This window comes from Coregonus lavaretus (genome assembly GCF_964263955.1).
Source record: "Coregonus lavaretus genome assembly, chromosome: 2".
In the NCBI taxonomy this organism is placed as follows: Eukaryota; Metazoa; Chordata; class Actinopteri; order Salmoniformes; family Salmonidae; genus Coregonus; species Coregonus lavaretus.
In genome coordinates this window covers 81,259,401-81,280,429 of record NC_139989.1, presented here as the reverse complement: position 1 = coordinate 81,280,429, position 21,029 = coordinate 81,259,401, and the positions used below count along the sequence as shown (strand labels likewise).

At 42.7% G+C, this 21,029-nt stretch overlaps 1 protein-coding gene across 1 annotated transcript; it reads left to right on the top strand.

The window, feature by feature from the left end:
- Window positions 1-5,550: 5,550 nt before the first annotated feature.
- LOC311099064 (NACHT, LRR and PYD domains-containing protein 6-like) lies at window positions 5,551-7,483 on the top strand (the record flags this gene model as incomplete). Its single annotated transcript, XM_084139677.1, has 4 exons — window positions 5,551-5,723; window positions 5,972-6,056; window positions 6,186-6,414; window positions 6,885-7,483. The coding sequence occupies exons 1-4, from the start codon at window positions 5,656-5,658 to the stop codon at window positions 7,481-7,483; spliced, it is 981 nt and encodes a 326-aa protein (XP_083995803.1). The 5' UTR covers window positions 5,551-5,655.
- Between the last annotated feature and the right edge of the window lie 13,546 nt (window positions 7,484-21,029).

Genomic DNA, 21,029 nt, shown 5'->3' with positions numbered 1-21,029 from the left:
CCTGCTGTAGCAAACTGGCTAAAATTAAGATCCTACATCTGTAGCAATACACCTCTCGTTGATGTACATGGCTATATCAGGATTGACTTTTGACCATTTGACATCTTTTATTTACTGTTGTTTAGGCTGGTTGAATGAGTCGCCTATAAAAGCTACTTCATCTGCAAGAGAACAGGCGGCTGCACCAGCGACTGTAAGAAGTTCTGTGATTTCCTCATATGAACGTGAAAGTAAGTGTGTAGCCTACGCAGTTACACAATGGCTGTTGAAACTGTGGCACATATTTCTCTGTAACATTAGAAGTCGGATAAATGTGTTGATATGTAGGAAAGACGGGCAGACTCTCGTAGGTCTAGGCTAAACTACAAACTATTATAAGGTCGACGTCAGACATTCAATAGTCAGAGTAGGTTTGAGCTATGATCACTTATCATGCTGACAAACCTGATGGTCTCCGTTTGAAATGGTGTGTAAAATACCATACCTAGGCTACAAGCTCTGTCCTGCTACTGTTAGGTCTATAACGTTATGGGAACTGATCTGAACAGGTTTAGGCTGGTCATCTAGGATATAGCTGAGGTCAGTGGTGATTTTAGCATGTCAATCTTGGTGGGGCAAAACATAAATAAAGGGGGATGCATGCCAGCAAAGCCACTCCACAACACAACACTAAACAATACATTCATTGCACTATAACGGTGAGAAACGGTGCCCACAAACTGTTAGGGCCTACATAAAGCAGAGTCCCAACAGCAGAGTCCCAACAGCAGAGCCCAACAGCAGAGTCCCAACAGCAGAGTCCCGACAGCAGAGTCCCGACAGCAGAGTCCCGACAGCAGAGTCCCGACAGCAGAGTCCCGACAGCAGAGTCCTGACAGCAGAGTCCCAACAGCAGAGTCCCGACAGCAGAGTCCCAACAGCAGAGTCCCAACAGCAGAGTCCCAACAGCAGAGTCCCAACAGCTGTCCTATCATTTCTCTTCATTATTTCTCTTCATATGACAAGGATTAAAAAGGATTTGCCTGTAGATTGTCGACTTGATTCGTGATGATGACTGCTGGCTAAGATTTTGAAAGTATGATGTTGACATGATCAGTCCAATCAAAGCTACTGTAGATATAATGTGATTTGACGTAATTTTATCTGTGGCCAATGACCTTCTTGGATGGGCACTTCTAATGTAACTCTGTGGCAGCACCCAGGGGGCTTGAATTTTCTAGCTCTACCCTTAGACTTGGCAGTGATGTAGTGTCCCCATGAGTGACAGAACACTGAGCCAATCATGGCGCAGCGCTCCGTATTTTCTTCTGGCTTGCCCCACCACCACAGAAAGCACTGAGCTAGGCTGAAACAACTGCATTTTGGAGCTGCCTTACTCAAGAAAACCAAAAAGAGACCATGTTTGTATGCGGCTTTATTAACTCAATGATATATATATTTTTTTGTATTTTTTTGCAAACTGATATGTGACACGTATTAATGCCAAAATAACATGCAAAACAGGAAAGGCCACCTGCCCTTAATGACGGGTCGCTGGTTGAGAGAATGCCAAGAGTGTGCAAAGCTGTCATCAAGGAAAAAGGGTGGCTATTTGAAGAATCTCAAATATAAAATTCATTTTGATTTGTTTAACACTTTTTTGGTGACTACATGATACCATATGTGTTATTTCATAGTTTTGATGTCTTCACTATTATTCTACAATGTAGAAAATAGTACAAAATAAAGAAAAACCCTTGAATGAGTATGTGTTCTAAAACTTTTGACCGGTAGTGTATATATTTTTTACATTGTTAGCAAACTGATATGTGACATGTATTAATGCCACAATAACATGCAAAACAGGAAAGGCCACCTGCCCTGAATAACAGGTCGCCACTTGCTGAGGTATAGACCTTGATCTGCTTTACACAACAACAAAAAAACTGTTATACATTATAACCTAGCCTACTTTAAATAATATAAAATATATTAATTGTTGCAAGAAACCTTCCTGTATAGATCACTGATCCCCCCCAGATCAATCAAGCCCGTTTTAGCCCTTCTGTCTACATTCTCAGATACGTTTAGAAAATAACAGATTCAAAAATAATAAATGGCCGACTTTTAATGAATACAAATAAGTGTGAGACATGGCCTTGTGTTGCTGCACTGTCTATAACTACCTTAACAAACAGTGACTTATTATTATTATTGACAGTTAACATGGAGAAGATATGTCACAACTACATGTTCATGTGATTGCATTAAATCACCTGACTGTTTCGATATTGTAAGAGATAATTAATAAATTATATCAATTCACATTCAAGAATTACTGTGTTAACTACAACCAACATGTTGGATCTCTGTTTAAGGGTCAGTGGTCTAAAATGAGTCTCTCAGGGGAGAGAGAGGAGGGGGGCCCTACCTCTAAAATGAGTCTCTCTGGGGAACATGACACCAAAGCTAAGAGGTGAGATGACAATTTTGTTTAAGAATTATTAAGAGTTTATTTCCTAAATGCTATTTCCACAATAATCAGAAATGGTTGCTTATGGGTACCTTCAATATTGCTGTTCTCAGATGTTTAATTAATAGATTTTAGATGTAGATAATTATTATTATTTTTATTGCAAAACGCTATATATCCATTGTTTAGCTGAAATTGAATGTTCGTATCCTGTATATTTGACTGTATTAACTGGTTGTCTCACCTAGCTATCTTAAGATGAATGCACTTACTGTAAATCGCTGCTGGGTAAGAGCATCTGCTAAACAGGTGGGGCTCTGCCCTGAATGACAGGTCGCCACTGCTCTAAAGCAATTACATGTTGCACAGGAACCACTGACTCGCTGCATGTTTCTATTATCAAGACACCTGCTGGTACCTCTTAACTGGTTAGGACAGCTCATGAGGTGTCCTAAATATCTGCCAACTCGGTGGGACACTTATGAATAAAGAGGCTTCATGCATAGCTTTAATTTATACCCATAAGAGTAGGACTAAAACTGCTTTATTCTCAGCACTTATACGACACATTTTCTACTCTGAGACGCTTTTTGGATATGGGCCCAGATCTCAAAATATTGTAACGACCCAGTATTAAATGAGTCTATCTGGGGAGAGAGAGTACCAATTTTACTACTCTGAGACGCTTTTTGGATACGTGCCCAGATCTCAAAATATTGTTTTAAAAAACGATTTTATTTTGTTTGACATAATAAAAAAAGAATATTACTAATGTACCCGACTTTAAAGACTGCTTTTAGTTTATTGTGTGGCACTGCTCATGTCCGCGTTCTGGAACTGTCCGCGTCCCCGTACAGAACTGTCCGCGTCCACGTACGGTTTGGCGCCAAGCATATTGTCCAGTTACGCGCAGAGTGGTCTGAGGTGATCTTGGGAAATAACGACGGAGTTTGCTATAGTGTTGAGACACCGAAGTTTATTGTTCAATTTGCTTTTTTTGTGTAATGGTCAGTGACAGTATGAGTGTAGCCAGATCCTTTTCACTCGCTAGTCTTGTTTAATTGTGTGGTTCACCGGATTCGTCATCATCCTCGAGGGACAGACGAACGACCTGCTAGTTAGCCAAGCTAGTCGGTACAGCTAGCTAAGCTAGCTACTCTTTACCAGCAGCATCCTAGTTATCCTAGCTACCACTACATCATCACCGGCTGCCTGCATTTCTTGTGGACCGATGGAGCTCCCTGGTTGTTTCTTCCACCTGTTAAATACCGTGGAGGGCTTCTCCCTCTCTCGTTGACGGATGCTGGCTACCTACCATCCCTCTGTCCGGTTTTCCTCTCTTCACTAGATGGACGGTAACTTTAGTGTTTAATCCCTCTGTGTCAGTAACTTATTATTACCAAGGTTATGGCTACTTGGTGAGCGTTAACCCTGTAGGTTTACCTCAGGTAACTTATTATTAACAATGTTACGGCTACTTGGTGAGTGTTAACCCTGTAGGTTTACCTCAGGTAACTTATTATTAACAAGGTTACGGCTACTTGGTGAGCGTTAACCCTGTAGGTTTACCTCAAGTAATTTATTATTAACAAGGTTACGGCTACTTGGTGAGCGTTAACCCTGTAGGTTTACCTCAGGTAACTTATTATTACCAAGGTTACGGCTACTTGGTGAGCGTTAACCCTGTAGGATTACCTCAGGTAACTTATTATTAACAAGGTTACGAATGCTGCGCAGGTTCACTGAGTTGCAAACCAAATTGGTATAATGGGGTGATTGTTGTCTAATTGGGTGGTCTAGCTAATGGATTTGTAGATCTGACACAGTTGCTACCTCAAATTATGAGCCTAGCAAGTATCATGAAGTGTCAGGTCTCCCGAGTGGTGCAGTGGTCTAAGGTGCCACTGGAGATCCTTGTTGTCATAGCCGGCCGAGACCGGGAGACCCGTGGGTTCGTTTCCCACTGTGGGCCTGTATGAAAAAATAAATAAATAATGTATGCACTCACTAACTGTAAGTCGCTCTGGATAAGAGCGTCTGCTAAATGACATAAATGTAATGAATTAGTTATGTAGTACCCACATACGGCCACAAGGAGGAGCCAGGGTGCCATAAACCCATACAGTTTTTTGCCATATAAACCCTAAACCTAACAATCCATCAAATGTATTTATAAAGCCCTTTTTACACCAGCAGATGTCACAAAGTGCTATACAGAAACTCTTACCCTATTTATAACCTATTTTTGCCGTAACCCTAACCCCTAATTCTAGGGTAGGGTAGCCTAGAACACTTTTAGAAACTATTTTAGTAATAATATTATCTTAGTAAATACAATTATAGTATTAAATAGCGTTTTGATTATTTTGTTGTTGTTTTATTATATGTATAATTGCAAGACAGAACACTTGATAAATAAGACACATTTGTTTTATTTTTCAAATGTGTTTTGAATTGGGTGACCTAGTAACCTCTGTGTGAAAGTCCAGCAATTGGTGTGGGGCAGGTTTGAGACTGATCTAATACACTTTTTTCTCAGCTGCCTCACCAACGTCTGTACGTGAATTAATAACTTTTAATAGCTAAATATTTCCAATAGATTGCAGCATAAGACCACGAAGCATCAGTTATAGGCTACAAGCAGCAATATGATTGACATAAAATAGCATGCAACCAAATATTATATGTCCCATGATTTTCTAAGATGGTCACTCATTACTTTAGTTAGCTATATATCTCGTATTAGGCCTGTGATGCTTTTGGAAGAGCAATTAAATAGTGACTATAGCAGGTGTTGAACCCCGGGTAAATATATATTATTACTGTGTAAAACCTAGCAGTACTACTTATTTCTCTGAGAGTGAGGCAGATATGTAGCATTTTGCAAAAAAACATGATTATTTGTCTCTCTGAAATGAAACCATCAAGTGATAGATTTTAAACAAATACATGTCTGTCATTGAACAATCCCATGCCATGATTAGATAGTGAAAACACACCAATCTTTTTCATAAGTTCTTTAAACAATAAAATCTAATTTACCAACATTTCTGAAAATGGATATATAGCGTTTTGGAATGAAACTCTTCTCATGTTTCCCCATCTGAGCTCAGAGTAGATGAGAGACGTAATGTTTGTCTCTGTTGTGTTGAAGCCCAATCAAGCAGGAGAGACCAGCCTCCCCTGTACCCAGCTGTGTGTCCATGAAGAGTGACTGGTCTATGGTTCAACCTCTACACTTTAGAGAGGGAGACTTTTCTACTGAACAAAGGTAAGAAGAACTCATGGGTCATGGTCAGTGAGTTAAACAACACTGTCTCTAGTCATTTCTCCTCTCCCATTTTCCCATTTATTTTTGTTGTTTTCATAATCCATAGGCTAAACCTTTTTTCCATTTTCATAGTCCTGAAACAATATTAAACAAACACAACATTCCCTCCCTATGTGTGTGTGTGTGTGTGTGTGTGTGTGTGTGTGTGCACTCCCTGGATGAGATGTAATCTCATGTTTTTTCTACAGAAACCAACAGGAGAGATCAGAGTCAGAGATTCTCAGTGGTCAGTCTTCCCAGAGTCATCAAACAGACCTGGCCTCCATATTCAGTGTATGTGGTCCTGTTATGTACATTTGTTTTTGTTTACCTCAAGTAAAGTTGATCTGTCAATCATTCATTCATGTGTTAATGAGAAAGCATTTAGTCTCTTGCTTAACTTATTTACTTGATTTATTTCAGTTGCTTGAAGAGAATATTATGACGTTTGTGAAGAACGAGCTGAAGATGTTCAAGAGGATTCTTAGTCCAGAACTCCCAGAAGGCTTTGAGAGTCAGAAGCAGGATAAGGAAGTGGTGGATGCTGAAGATGAGAAGCAGGAGAGCAGTGCCAGAGAGGGGGCTCTGAAGATCACACTGCACGTCCTGAGGAAAATGAACCAGAAGGAGCTTGCTGACACACTGGAGAAAAGTAAGAGCTGTCTGCCTCATGTTGAATGCTGTTTTAGAACATTTAAAAGCTGTAGCTAAAGTACAGCTAAAGTAGCTGTGTAACTCAGTGATATTGTAGCAGCCTTAACACAACACCTAGTGACCTCATCAAGTAGCAGCAGGGATGTGTTGTGTTGATTCATTTAGACAGAGAGAGAGAGAGAGAGAGAGAGAGAGAGAGAGAGAGAGAGAGAGAGAGAGAGAGAGAGAGAGAGAGAGAGAGAGAGAGAGAGAGAGAGAGAGAGAGAGAGAGAGAGAGAGAGAGAGAGAGAGAGAGATACCAATAATAATATAAACAGTCACACCAGTCTGTAATGCATTCTGAAAACATTTATACAGTCAGTTGAGCGAAATAATTATTATAATTTAAAATGTCATAACAGTCCTAGAATACTGTAGGCTTTAAATCAGACGTAATATTAATATCCTCTGTGTTATTTCTTCATTCAGATGAGCTTGCTGTGATTTGCCAACTTGAACTCAAATCTAATCTAAAGAAGAAGTTTCAATGTGTATTTGAGGGGATCGCTAAACAAGGAAACCCAACACTTCTCAATAAGATCTACACAGAGCTCTACATCACAGAGGGTGGAACAGGAGAGGTCAATAATGAACATGAGCTGAGACAGATTGAGACAACAACCAGGAAACAAGCAAGACCAGAGACTGCAGTCAAATGTAACGACATCTTCAAACCCTTAACTGGACAAGACAAACTTATCAGAACTGTGCTGACAAAGGGAGTCGCTGGCATTGGAAAAACAGTCTCTGTGCAGAAGTTCATTCTGGACTGGGCTGAAGGAAAAGCAAATCAGGATGTCCAATTTGTATTTTCATTCCCTTTTCGGGAGCTGAATTTGATGAAAAAGGAAAAACACACTTTGATTGCACTTCTCAATCACTTCTCAATGGAAACCAAAGAGTCAAGAATCTCCAACTACGACAAGTACAAAGTTTTGTTCATCTTTGATGGTCTGGATGAGTGCCGACTGCCCGACTGCTACATATCTGTTTTACTGTTTAGAAATGAAAGCACTTTATGTATCTAGTTCTCCCATTTGAAAAAGTCGTAATAATTTGTACATATTCACTTATATTGTATTAAAGTAGTCATAAGTTTAGTATTTGGTCCCATATTCCTTACCCACAGTGATTACATCAAGCTTGTGATTCTACAAACTTGTTGAATGCATTTGCAGTTTGTCTTGGTTGTGTTTTGGATGATGTTTTCCCCAACAGAAACAGAAAATTACTCCAGTCATCATCCACCATTCAGTTACTATTGGACAAAACATAACCCAAAACACAACCAAAACAAACTGCAAATGCAACCAACGAGTTTACAACCAAATACTCCACTTTTGACTACTTTAATACACTATAAGTGAATTGGTCAGAATACTTATGACTTCTTCAAATGGGGGGACTAGATACATAAAGTCCTTTCATTTCTAAACTGTGAAACAGATATGTATGAAACTAAATTAAAAGGTGACATTATATACTGTCACCTCATATGAAACATTTGATCTCAAATCCAAAATGTTGGAGTATAGAGCCACATTTAAAATGTTAGCTTCACTGTCAAACTAGATATGGTGTGGACTGTATACTCAATACAATCTAAATCTGATACCTCACTGTCTGTCTTTTGACTGATACTGCTTTTTAAACTGGTCTGGTCAGTCTACTAAAATATTCGTACTATACATTTTTCTCTCTACACACAATATTATGATTTTTTCTAATAATGATATATATATGGCAGGTTTCAGGACACTGGTATAAATGAAAATGTTGAAAAAATATACTGCCACTACTTTCACCACCAAAGAATAGCAGTGTGGTTTTGATATGATTTGACTCTTTGCAGGCTGTCAGGCTGTCTAGTCACAGAGGAAGGCTGTTCTTCTCTGGTCTCAGCTCTGAAGTCAAACCCCTCACACCTGAGAGAGCTGGATCTGAGTAACAATTTCCTGAAGGATTCAGGAGTGAAGCTGCTCTCTGCTGGACTGGGGAATCCCCACTGTAAACTGGAGACTCTGAGGTCAGTATTCCTGTAGTTGGTCAACAAGTGATAACTGTTCACCAGATCCACATGTGTTTACCAGGCACACATAGTCCACACCATATGTGTTTGGACATTGAAGCTTACAGTTTTACATTTGGTGCTATGCTCCATCATTTTGGATTTGAGATATAATGTTATTTATTTATGTTAATTTCCCTGTATTTAGCGCCATCCATCATTCCTTCAATTTTGAACAGTTTCCCAGTCCCTGCCGATGAAAAACATCCCCACAGCATGATGGTGCCACCACCATGCTTCACTGTGGGGATGGTGTTCTCGGGGTGATGAGAGGTGTTGGGTTTGCGCCAGACATAGCGTTTTCCTTGATGGCCAAAAAGCTCAATTTTTGTCTCATCTGACCAGAGTACCTTCTTCCATATGTTTGTGGAGTCTCCCCCAAACATATGGAAGGGGGAATGTGTTTGTTTATTTTCTTCTTTAAGCAAGATATCTTTTGTTTTCACATCATGCTTTAATGTTATTAACACTCCAGGATCCAGCTGATCCTACAGGGATAATGTGAAAATGCCTCTAATAGAGGTTTTGAATGAGCAAGTCTGAAGCGAACAGTAAGAGCTGATATATCATGTAGATTAATCACAGAAACACTGGAGAACCAATCAGAGAGGTATTCATCTACAGGACTGAGACACTGTAGAACCACTCAGAGAGGTATTCATCTACAGGACTGGGACAATGTAAAGCCACTCAGAGAGGTATTCATCTACAGGACTGGGACACTGTAGAACCACTCAGAGAGGTATTCATCTACAGGACTGGGACACTGTAGAACCACTCAGAGAGGTATTCATCTACAGGACTGGGACACTGGAGAACCACTCAGAGAGGTATTCATCTACAGGACTGGGACACTGTAAAACCACTCAAGAGGTATTCATCTACAGGACTGGGGCACTGGAGAACCACTCAGAGAGGTATTCATCTACAGGACTGGGACACTGTAAAACCACTCAGAGAGGTATTCATCTATAGGACTGGGACACTGTAAAACCACTCAGAGAGGTATTCATCTACAGGACTGGGACACTGGAGAACCACTCAGAGAGGTATTCATCTACAGGACTGGGACACTGGAGAACCACTCAGAGAGGTATTCATCTACAGGACTGGGACACTGGAGAACCACTCAGAGAGGTATTCATCTACAGGACTGGGACACTGTAAAACCACTCAGAGAGGTATTCATCTACAGGACTGGGACACTGTAGAACCACTCAGAGAGGTATTCATCTACAGGACTGGGACACTGTAAAACCACTCAGAGAGGTATTCATCTATAGGACTGGGACACTGTAAAACCACTCAGAGAGGTATTCATCTACAGGACTGGGACACTGGAGAACCACTCAGAGAGGTATTCATCTACAGGACTGGGACACTGGAGAACCACTCAGAGAGGTATTCATCTACAGGACTGGGACACTGGAGAACCACTCAGAGAGGTATTCATCTACAGGACTGGGACACTGTAAAACCACTCAGAGAGGTATTCATCTACAGGACTGGGACACTGTAGAACCACTCAGAGAGGTATTCATCTACAGGACTGGGACACTGTAAAACCACTCAGAGAGGTATTCATCTATAGGACTGGGACACTGTAAAACCACTCAGAGAGGTATTCATCTACAGGACTGGGACACTGGAGAACCACTCAGAGAGGTATTCATCTACAGGACTGGGACACTGTAAAACCACTCAGAGAGGTATTCATCTACAGGACTGGGACACTGTAAAACCACTCAGAGAGGTATTCATCTACAGGACTGGGACACTGGAGAACCACTCAGAGAGGTATTCATCTACAGGACTGGGACACTGGAGAACCACTCAGAGAGAGGGATTCATCTACAGGACTGGGACACTGTAAATCCACTCAGAGAGGTATTCATCTATAGGACTGGGACACTGTAAAACCACTCAGAGAGGTATTCATCTACAGGACTGGGACACTGGAGAACCACTCAGAGAGGTATTCATCTACAGGACTGGGACACTGGAGAACCACTCAGAGAGGTATTCATCTACAGGACTGGGACACTGTAAAACCACTCAGAGAGGTATTCATCTACAGGACTGGGACACTGTAGAACCACTCAGAGAGGTATTCATCTACAGGACTGGGACACTGTAAAACCACTCAGAGAGGTATTCATCTATAGGACTGGGACACTGTAAAACCACTCAGAGAGGTATTCATCTACAGGACTGGGACACTGGAGAACCACTCAGAGAGGTATTCATCTACAGGACTGGGACACTGTAAAACCACTCAGAGAGGTATTCATCTACAGGACTGGGACACTGTAAAACCACTCAGAGAGGTATTCATCTACAGGACTGGGACACTGGAGAACCACTCAGAGAGGTATTCATCTACAGGACTGGGACACTGGAGAACCACTCAGAGAGAGGGATTCATCTACAGGACTGGGACACTGTAAATCCACTCAGAGAGGTATTCATCTATAGGACTGGGACACTGTAAAACCACTCAGAGAGGTATTCATCTACAGGACTGGGACACTGGAGAACCACTCAGAGAGGTATTCATCTACAGGACTGGGACACTGGAGAACCACTCAGAGAGGTATTCATCTACAGGACTGGGACACTGGAGAACCACTCAGAGAGGTATTCATCTACAGGACTGGGACACTGTAAAACCACTCAGAGAGGTATTCATCTACAGGACTGGGACACTGTAGAACCACTCAGAGAGGTATTCATCTACAGGACTGGGACACTGTAAAACCACTCAGAGAGGTATTCATCTATAGGACTGGGACACTGTAAAACCACTCAGAGAGGTATTCATCTACAGGACTGGGACACTGGAGAACCACTCAGAGAGGTATTCATCTACAGGACTGGGACACTGTAAAACCACTCAGAGAGGTATTCATCTACAGGACTGGGACACTGTAAAACCACTCAGAGAGGTATTCATCTACAGGACTGGGACACTGGAGAACCACTCAGAGAGGTATTCATCTACAGGACTGGGACACTGGAGAACCACTCAGAGAGAGGGATTCATCTACAGGACTGAGACACTGGAGAACCACTCAGAGAGAGGGATTCATCTACAGGACTGGGACACTGTAAAACCACTCAGAGAGGTATTCATCTACAGGACGGAGACACTGTAAAACCACTCAGAGAGGTATTCATCTACAGGACTGGGACACTGTGAAACCACTCAGAGAGGTATTCATCTACAGGACTGAGACACTGTAGAACCACTCAGAGAGGTATTCATCTACAGGACTGGGACACTGTAAAACCACTCAGAGAGGTATTCATCTACAGGACTGAGACACTGTAGAACCACTCAGAGAGGTATTCATCTACAGGACTGGGACACTGTAAAACCACTCAGAGAGGTATTCATCTACAGGACTGGGTGGGTATTATTAGTCTGTTCTGAGTAGAAATGGATATAAACAGTGATTAAAACACAAAAACAGCGAGTTTAGTGCCCAGATTCTGACACTTATCTCCAAGAAGATAATTCCCATTTATAGTTATTTTGATACTACACGCAAGGGGTTCTTCGTTTGTCCCCATAGGAAAACCCTTTTTTGTTTCAGGTAGAACCCTTGGGTGGTGGAAAAGGTTCTACTTAGAACCTTTTAGTGGTGAAAGGGTTCCACTTGTAACAAAAAATGTTTATTTTCAGAGGGTTCTCCTAAGAGGATAATTGAAGAACCATTATGGTTCTAGGTAATGCCTTCTTTTCTAAGAGTGTAGTCTGAGCTTAATTTATAGAACATGACTTTTCCTGTTGATTCTTTTGCTCCAAGTCTTTCTCTAGTTCAGAGTTCTTCTGCTTCAAGTCTTCATAAGTTTTCTCTAGTTCAGAGTTCTTCTGTTTTAAGTCTTCAGAAGTTTTCTCTAGCTCAGAGTTCTTCTGTTTGAAGTCTTCAGAAGTTTTCTCTAGCTCAGAGTTCTTCTGCTTTAAGTCTTCAGAAGTGTTCTCTAGTTCAGAGTTCTTCTGCTTCAAGTCCTTAGAAGTTTTCTTTAATTCAGAGTTCTCCTGCTCCAAGTCTATATCGATGTTTCTGTTCTGTTGCTCTAGCTCATATATCCTCCTCAATAGTTTGTCAGAATTCTCCTCAGCAGAATCTTCTTCCACTTTAATAACTTGCATCTTCATCTTTTTACAGAAGCTCCCCCTTTCCTCCTCCTCATCCTCCTCCTCCTCCTCCTCCTCCTCCTCCTCCTCCTCCTCCTCCTCCTCCTCCTCAGTGTCCCTTTCCTAAGCATGACACACACAGTTCACAGTTTAGTTTCTCTAACTGAAATACAAAGAAATGGTATATCAAATAGGAGTATTTATCAAATTGGGGTATTGTCAATGGCATTCAGGAACTTTAAATAACAGAAAATTACCTCTTGAGTTATCTTTGTCTTTCCAGCGTTGCCATGGTGGCCTTTGTGTCCCCCCGTCTCCAGTGACCTCGACCAGGATGTGTGTTTGCAATGTTGGGACGGTGTAGTGTCGCCTGACGTGGCTCTCACAGTAGGAGGCAGTGTAGCTCAAACAGTCTAATGTCTCTTCAAGCCTCTGGGCTGGTTAGATATCAGTCAGACAGTCTAATGTCTCTTCAAGCCTCTGGGCTGGTTAGATATCAGTCAGACAATCTAATGTCTCTTCAAGCCTCTGGGCTGGTTAGATATCAGTCAGACAGTCTAATGTCTCTTCAAGCCTCTGGGCTGGTTAGATATCAGTCAGGCAGTCTAATGTCTCTTCAAGCCTCTGGGCTGGTTAGATATCAGTCAGACAGTCTAATGTCTCTTCAAGCCTCTGGGCTGGTTAGATATCAGTCAGACAGTCTAATGTCTCTTCAAGCCTCTGGGCTGGTTAGATATCAGTCAGACAGTCTAATGTCTCTTCAAGCCTCTGGGCTTGTTAGATATCAGTCAGACAGTCTAATGTCTCTTCAAGCCTCTGGGCTGGTTAGATATCAGTCAGGAGGAGGCAGTGCAGGTCAGACAGTCTAATGTCTCTTCAAGCCTCTGGGCTGGTTAGATATCAGTCAGGCAGTCTAATGTCTCTTCAAGCCTCTGGGCTGGTTAGATATCAGTCAGACAGTCTAATGTCTCTTCAAGCCTCTGGGCTGGTTAGATATCAGTCAGACAGTCTAATGTCTCTTCAAGCCTCAGGGCTGGTTAGATATCAGTCAGACAGTCTAATGTCTCTTCAAGCCTCTGGGCTGGTTAGATATCAGTCAGACAGTCTAATGTCTCTTCAAGCCTCTGGGCTGGTTAGATATCAGTCAGACAGTCTAATGTCTCTTCAAGCCTCTGGGCTGGTTAGATATCAGTCAGACAGTCTAATGTCTCTTCAAGCCTCTGGGCTGGTTAGATATCAGTCAGACAGTCTAATGTCTCTTCAAGCCTCTGGGCTGGTTAGATATCAGTCAGACAGTCTAATGTCTCTTCAAGCCTCTGGGCTGGTTAGATATCAGTCAGACAGTCTAATGTCTCTTCAAGCCTCTGGGCTGGTTAGATATCAGTCAGACAGTCTAATGTCTCTTCAAGCCTCTGGGCTGGTTAGATATCAGTCAGACAGTCTAATGTCTCTTCAAGCCTCTGGGCTGGTTAGATATCAGTCAGACAGTCTAATGTCTCTTCAAGCCTCTGGGCTGGTTAGATATCAGTCAGACAGTCTAATGTCTCTTCAAGCCTCTGGGCTGGTTAGATATCAGTCAGACAGTCTAATGTCTCTTCAAGCCTCTGGGCTGGTTAGATATCAGTCAGACAGTCTAATGTCTCTTCAAGCCTCTGGGCTGGTTAGATATCAGTCAGACAGTCTAATGTCTCTTCAAGCCTCTGGGCTGGTTAGATATCAGTCAGACAGTCTAATGTCTCTTCAAGCCTCTGGGCTGGTTAGATATCAGTCAGACAGTCTAATGTCTCTTCAAGCCTCTGGGCTGGTTAGATATCAGTCAGACAGTCTAATGTCTCTTCAAGCCTCTGGGCTGGTTAGATATCAGTCAGACAGTCTAATGTCTCTTCAAGCCTCTGGGCTGGTTAGATATCAGTCAGACAGTCTAATGTCTCTTCAAGCCTCTGGGCTGGTTAGATATCAGTCAGACAGTCTAATGTCTATTCAAGCCTCTGGGCTGGTTAGATATCAGTCAGACAGTCTAATGTCTATTCAAGCCTCTGGGCTGGTTAGATATCAGTCAGACAGTCTAATGTCTCTTCAAGCCTCTGGGCTGGTTAGATATCAGTCAGACAGTCTAATGTCTCTTCAAGCCTCTGGGCTGGTTAGATATCAGTCAGACAGTCTAATGTCTCTTCAAGCCTCTGGGCTGGTTAGATATCAGTCAGACAGTCTAATGTCTCTTCAAGCCTCTGGGCTGGTTAGATATCAGTCAGACAGTCCAATGTCTCTTCAAGCCTCTGGGCTGGTTAGATATCAGTCAGACAGTCTAATTTCTCTTCAAGCCTCTGGGCTGGTTAGATATCAGTCACACAGTCTAATGTCTCTTCAAGCCTCTGGGCTGGTTAGATATCAGTCAGACAGTCTAATGTCTCTTCAAGCCTCTGGGCTGGTTAGATATCAGTCAGACAGTCTAATGTCTCTTCAAGCCTCTGGGCTGGTTAGATATCAGTCAGACAGTCTAATGTCTCTTCAAGCCTCTGGGCTGGTTAGATATCAGTCAGACAGTCTAATGTCTCTTCAAGCCTCTGGGCTGGTTAGATATCAGTCAGACAGTCTAATGTCTCTTCAAGCCTCTGGGCTGGTTAGATATCAGTCAGACAGTCTAATGTCTCTTCAAGCCTCTGGGCTGGTTAGATATCAGTCAGACAGTCTAATGTCTCTTCAAGCCTCTGGGCTGGTTAGATATCAGTCAGACAGTCTAATGTCTCTTCAAGCCTCTGGGCTGGTTAGATATCAGTCAGACAGTCTAATGTCTCTTCAAGCCTCTGGGCTGGTTAGATATCAGTCAGACAGTCTAATGTCTCTTCAAGCCTCTGGGCTGGTTAGATATCAGTCAGACAGTCTAATGTCTCTTCAAGCCTCTGGGCTGGTTAGATATCAGTCAGACAGTCTAATGTCTCTTCAAGCCTCTGGGCTGGTTAGATATCAGTCAGACAGTCTAATGTCTCTTCAAGCCTCTGGGCTGGTTAGATATCAGTCAGACAGTCTAATGTCTCTTCAAGCCTCTGGGCTGGTTAGATATCAGTCAGACAGTCTAATGTCTCTTCAAGCCTCTGGGCTGGTTAGATATCAGTCAGACAGTCTAATGTCTCTTCAAGCCTCTGGGCTGGTTAGATATCAGTCAGACAGTCTAATGTCTCTTCAAGCCTCTGGGCTGGTTAGATATCAGTCAGACAGTCTAATATCTCTTCAAGCCTCTGGGCTGGTTAGATATCAGTCAGGAGGAGGCAGTGCAGGTCAGACAGTCTGGTCAGTCAGTAACGCAATCTAGTGGAAACAGACATTAAACATTTATATTATGGCTGTACACTATTGGCTGGTTTCCCATAAAACTGATTAAGCCTTGTCCTATAAAGTAGAAACAATGTTGATTCAACCAGTTCATGTCCTTTGGGAACTGTCAAATCGCAATAATTTCCATCGGTGTCCGTGTTGCTGAATCCGCTTGTTTTTAGTGAGTGCATACATTTTTCATACTCCGCTTGTAGGCTACTTGACTGTTTGTTTGTTTACCTATCATGTGGCAAAGTCACTACTGACCATATCAAATGCGATGGTTGGCTATAGCTACAGTATATATATTTGGGAGCAGGATAACGTTCAGTGGTTGGCTATAGCTACAGTATATATATTTGGGAGCAGGATAACGTTCAGTGGTTGGCTATAGCTACAGTATATATATTTGGGAGCAAGATAACGTTCAGTGGTTGGCTATAGCTACAGTATATATATTTGGGGGCAGGATAACATTCAGTGGTTGGCTATAGCTACAGTATATATATATATTTGGGAGCAGGATAACATTCAGTGGTTGGCTATAGCTACAGTATATATATATTTGGGAGCAGGATAACGTTCAGTGGTTGCCTATAGCTACAGTATATATATTTGGGAGCAGGATAACGTTCAGTGGTTGCCTATAGCTGTCACGATCGTTGGAGGAAGTGGACCAATGCGCAGCCTGAGAAGTGAACATACCTTTTTTATTCCAGAACAAAACAACAAAACGATAACGTGACGTCCTTGGTTACAATACAAAACCATACGGAACAAGATCCCACAAAACACTGTGGAAAACAGGCTGCCTAAGTATGGTTCCCAATCAGAGACAACAAGCAACAGCTGATTCACGTTGCCTCTGATTGAGAACCACACCGGCCAACATAGAAACAAATGAACTAGATACTCAACCTAGCACACAAAAACACATAGAAACAACACACCCTGGCTCAACATAACAGAGTCCCAGAGTAACAGAGTCCCAGAGCCAGGGCGTGACAATAGCTACAGTATATATATTTGGGAGCAGGATAACGTTTAGTGGTTGGCTATAGCTACAGTATATATATATTTGGGAGCAGGATAACGTTCAGTGGTTGGCTATAGCTACAGTATATATACAGTGGGGAGAACAAGTATTTGATACACTGCCGATTTTGCAGGTTTTCCTACTTACAAAGCATGTAGTGGTCTGTAATTTGTATCATAGGTACACTTCAACTGTGAGAGACGGAATCTAAAACAAAAATCCAGAAAATCACATTGTATGATTTTTAAGTAATTAATTTGCATTTTATTGCATGACATAAGTATTTGATCACCTACCAACCAGTAAGAATTCCGGCTCTCACAGACCTGTTAGTTTTTCTTTAAGAAGCCCTCCTGTTCTCCACTCATTACCTGTATTAACTGCACCTGTTTGAACTCGTTACCTGTATAAAAGACACCTGTCCACACACTCAATCAAACTGACTCCAACCTCTCCACAATGGCCAAGACCAGAGAGCTGTGTAAGGACATCAGGGATAAAATTGTAGACCTGCACAAGGCTGGGATGGGCTACAGGACAATAGGCAAGCAGCTTGGTGAGAAGGCAACAACTGTTGGCGCAATTATTAGAAAATGGAAGAAGTTCAAGATGACGGTCAATCACCCTCGGTCTGTGGCTCCATGCAAGATCTCACCTCGTGGGGCATCAATGATCATGACGAAGGTGAGGGATCAGCCCAGAACTACACGGCAGGACCTGGTCAATGACCTGAAGAGATCTGGGACCACAGTCTTAAAGCAAACCATTAGTAACACACTACGCCGTCATGGATTAAAATCCTGCAGCGCACGCAAGGTCCCCCTGCTCAAGCCAGCGCATATCCAGGCCCGTCTGAAGTTTGCCAATGACCATCTGGATGATCCAGAGGAGGAATGGGAGAAGGTCATGTGGTCTGATGAGACAAAAATAGAGCTTTTTGGTCTAAACTCCACTCGCCGTGTTTGGAGGAAGAAGAAGGATGAGTACAACCCCAAGAACACCATCCCAACCGTGAAGCATGGAGGTGGAAACATCATTATTTGGTGATGCTTTTCTGCAAAGGGGACAGGACGACTGCACCGTATTGAGGGGAGGATGGATGGGGCCATGTATCGCGAGATCTTGGCCAACAACCTCCTTCCCTCAGTAAGAGCATTGAAGATGGGTCGTGGCTGGGTCTTCCAGCATGACAACGACCCGAAACAAACAGCCAGGGCAACTAAGGAGTGGCTCCGTAAGAAGCATCTCAAGGTCCTGGAGTGGCCTAGCCAGTCTCCAGACCTGAACCCAATAGAACATATTTGGAGGGAGCTGAAAGTCCGTATTGCCCAGCGACAGCCCCGAAACCTGAAGGATCTAGAGAAGGTCTGTATGGAGGAGTGGGCCAAAATCCCTGCTGCAGTGTGTGCAAACCTGGTCAAGACCTAAAGGAAACGTATGATCTCTGTAATTGCAAACAAAGGTTTCTGTACCAAATATTAAGTTCTGCTTTTCTGATGTTTCAAATACTTATGTCATGCAATAAAATGCAAATGAATTACTTAAAAATCATACAATTCATTGACGACCATCCGGCCTACACCGTCAGTAGGCTCCTGGACTCTCGGAGGCGGGGTAGGGGTCTCCAATACCTAATCGATTGGGAAGGTTATGGACCAGAGGAGAGGTCTTGGGTCCCTAAGCGTTTTGTGTTGGATCCTCAGCTGATCACGTACTTCCATCACGACAACCCTGACAGGCCTGGTGGGTCGCCAGGTGGCGACCATTGAGGGGGGGGTACTGTTATGTGGGCAGCTTGTCTCTCCCTTTTCTGTTTCCCTTCCTCCTTGTTTTGTCCCCTCTTTGTCTGTTGTATCTGTATGTGTGTTTTTGCCCATTATGTGGGTGTGTCTGGAGTGGATCGGGGGGCGTGCTCAGGATCTGCCTCTCCTGTGCAGCTGCAGGTTGTTTCCAGTGATTCCTGCCTACGCAGCTGCATCCTATTCTCTCATCAACCTGCACTACTAATTCCTGGGCATGGCTCTCCACCGGCGCCAGATCGTTGTTCTTACTAGAGCGGTAACTTGGCTCACCAGTAAAGTTAAATAGTCTTTGTCTTCAGCCTGGCTCTTTACTCTCCTTAACCTCTCGCTTGTTTTGTCTTCAGTTCAGTCATACCTCCCAACCTGCCTGCCTGCCTGCCTGCCTGCCTGCCTCAGCCTCTCCTTCCTCCGGAGCCGACTAGCCCACTCTGTTCCTTTTCTTCAGTTGTGTTTGGACTAAGACAAATTGAACTTTTATTAAAATAATTTTTGTTTCTTCCACTCCCTTAGTCGTGTTTGTTTCTCTGAGTGCTGGGTTGAACCATAGCCTAACAAAAACATCATCCAAAACACAACCAAGACAAACTGCAAATGCATTCAACAAGTTTGTAGAATCACAAGCTTGATGTAATCACTGTAGGCAAAGAATATTGGACCAAACACTAAACTTTTGACTAAATTAATTTGTCTTTGACCAAATACTAGACTTATGACTATTTTAATACAATATACAGTGGGGAAAAAAGTATTTAGTCAGCCACCAATTGTGCATGTTCTCCCACTTAAAAAGATGAGAGAGGCCTGTAATTTTCATCATAGGTAAACGTCAACTCTGACAGACAAAATGAGAAAAAAAAAATCCAGAAAATCACATTGTAGGATTTTTAATGAATTTATTTGCAAATTATGGTGGAAAATAAGTATTTGGTCAATACCAAAAGTTTCTCAATACTTTGTTATCTACCCTTTGTTGGCAATGACACAGGTCAAATGTTTTCTGTAAGTCTTCACAAGGTTTTCACACACTGTTGCTGGTATTTTGGCCCATTCCTCCATGCAGATCTCCTCTAGAGCAGTGATGTTTTTGGGCTGTCGCTGGGCAACACGGACTTTCAACTCCCTCCAAAGACTTTCTATTGGGTTGAGATCTGGAGACTGGCTAGGCCACTCCAGGACCTTGAAATGCTTCTTAAGAAGCCACTCCTTCGTTGCCCGGGCGGTGTGTTTGGGATCATTGTCATGCTGAAAGAACCAGCCACGTTTCATCTTCAATGCCCTTGCTGATGGAAGGAGGTTTTCACTCAAAATCTCACGATACATGGCCCCATTCATTCTTTCCTTTACACGGATCAGTCGTCCTGGTCCCTTTGCAGAAAAACAGCCCCAAAGCATGATGTTTGCACCCCCATGCTTCACAGTAGGTATGGTGTTCTTTGGATGCAACTCAGCATTCTTTGTCCTCCAAACACGACGAGTTGAGTTTTTACCAAAAAGTTCTATTTTGGTTTCATCTGACCATATGACATTCTCCCAATCCTCTTCTGGATCATCCAAATGCACTCTAGCAAACTTCAGACGGGCCTGGACATGTACTGGCTTAAGCAGGGGGACACGTCTGGCACTGCAGGATTTTAGTCCCTGGCGGCGTAGTGTGTTACTGATGGTAGGCTTTGTTACTTTGGTCCCATCTCTATGCAGGTCATTCACTAGGTCCCCCCGTTTGGTTCTGGGATTTTTGCTCACCGTTCTTGTGATCATTTTGACCCCACGGGGTGAGATCTTGCGTGGAGCCCCAGATCGAGGGAGATTATCAGTGGTATTGTATGTCTTCCATTTCCTAATAATTGCTCCCACAGTTGATTTCTTCAAACCAAGCTGCTTACCTATTGCAGATTCAGTCTTCCCAGCCTGGTGCAGGTCTACAATTTTGTTTATTGTGTCCTTTGACAGCTCTTTGGTCTTGGCCATAGTGGAGTTTGGAGTGTGACTGTTTGAGGTTGTGGACAGGTGTCTTTTATACTGATAACAAGTTCAAACAGGTACCATTAATACAGGTAACGAGGGGAGGACAGAGGAGCCTCTTAAAGAAGAAGTTACAGGTCTGTGAGAGCCAGAAATCTTGCTTGTTTGTAGGTGACCAAATACTTATTTTCCACCATAATTTGCAAATAAATTCATGAAAAATCCTGCAATGTGAATTTCTGGAAAAAAGTTT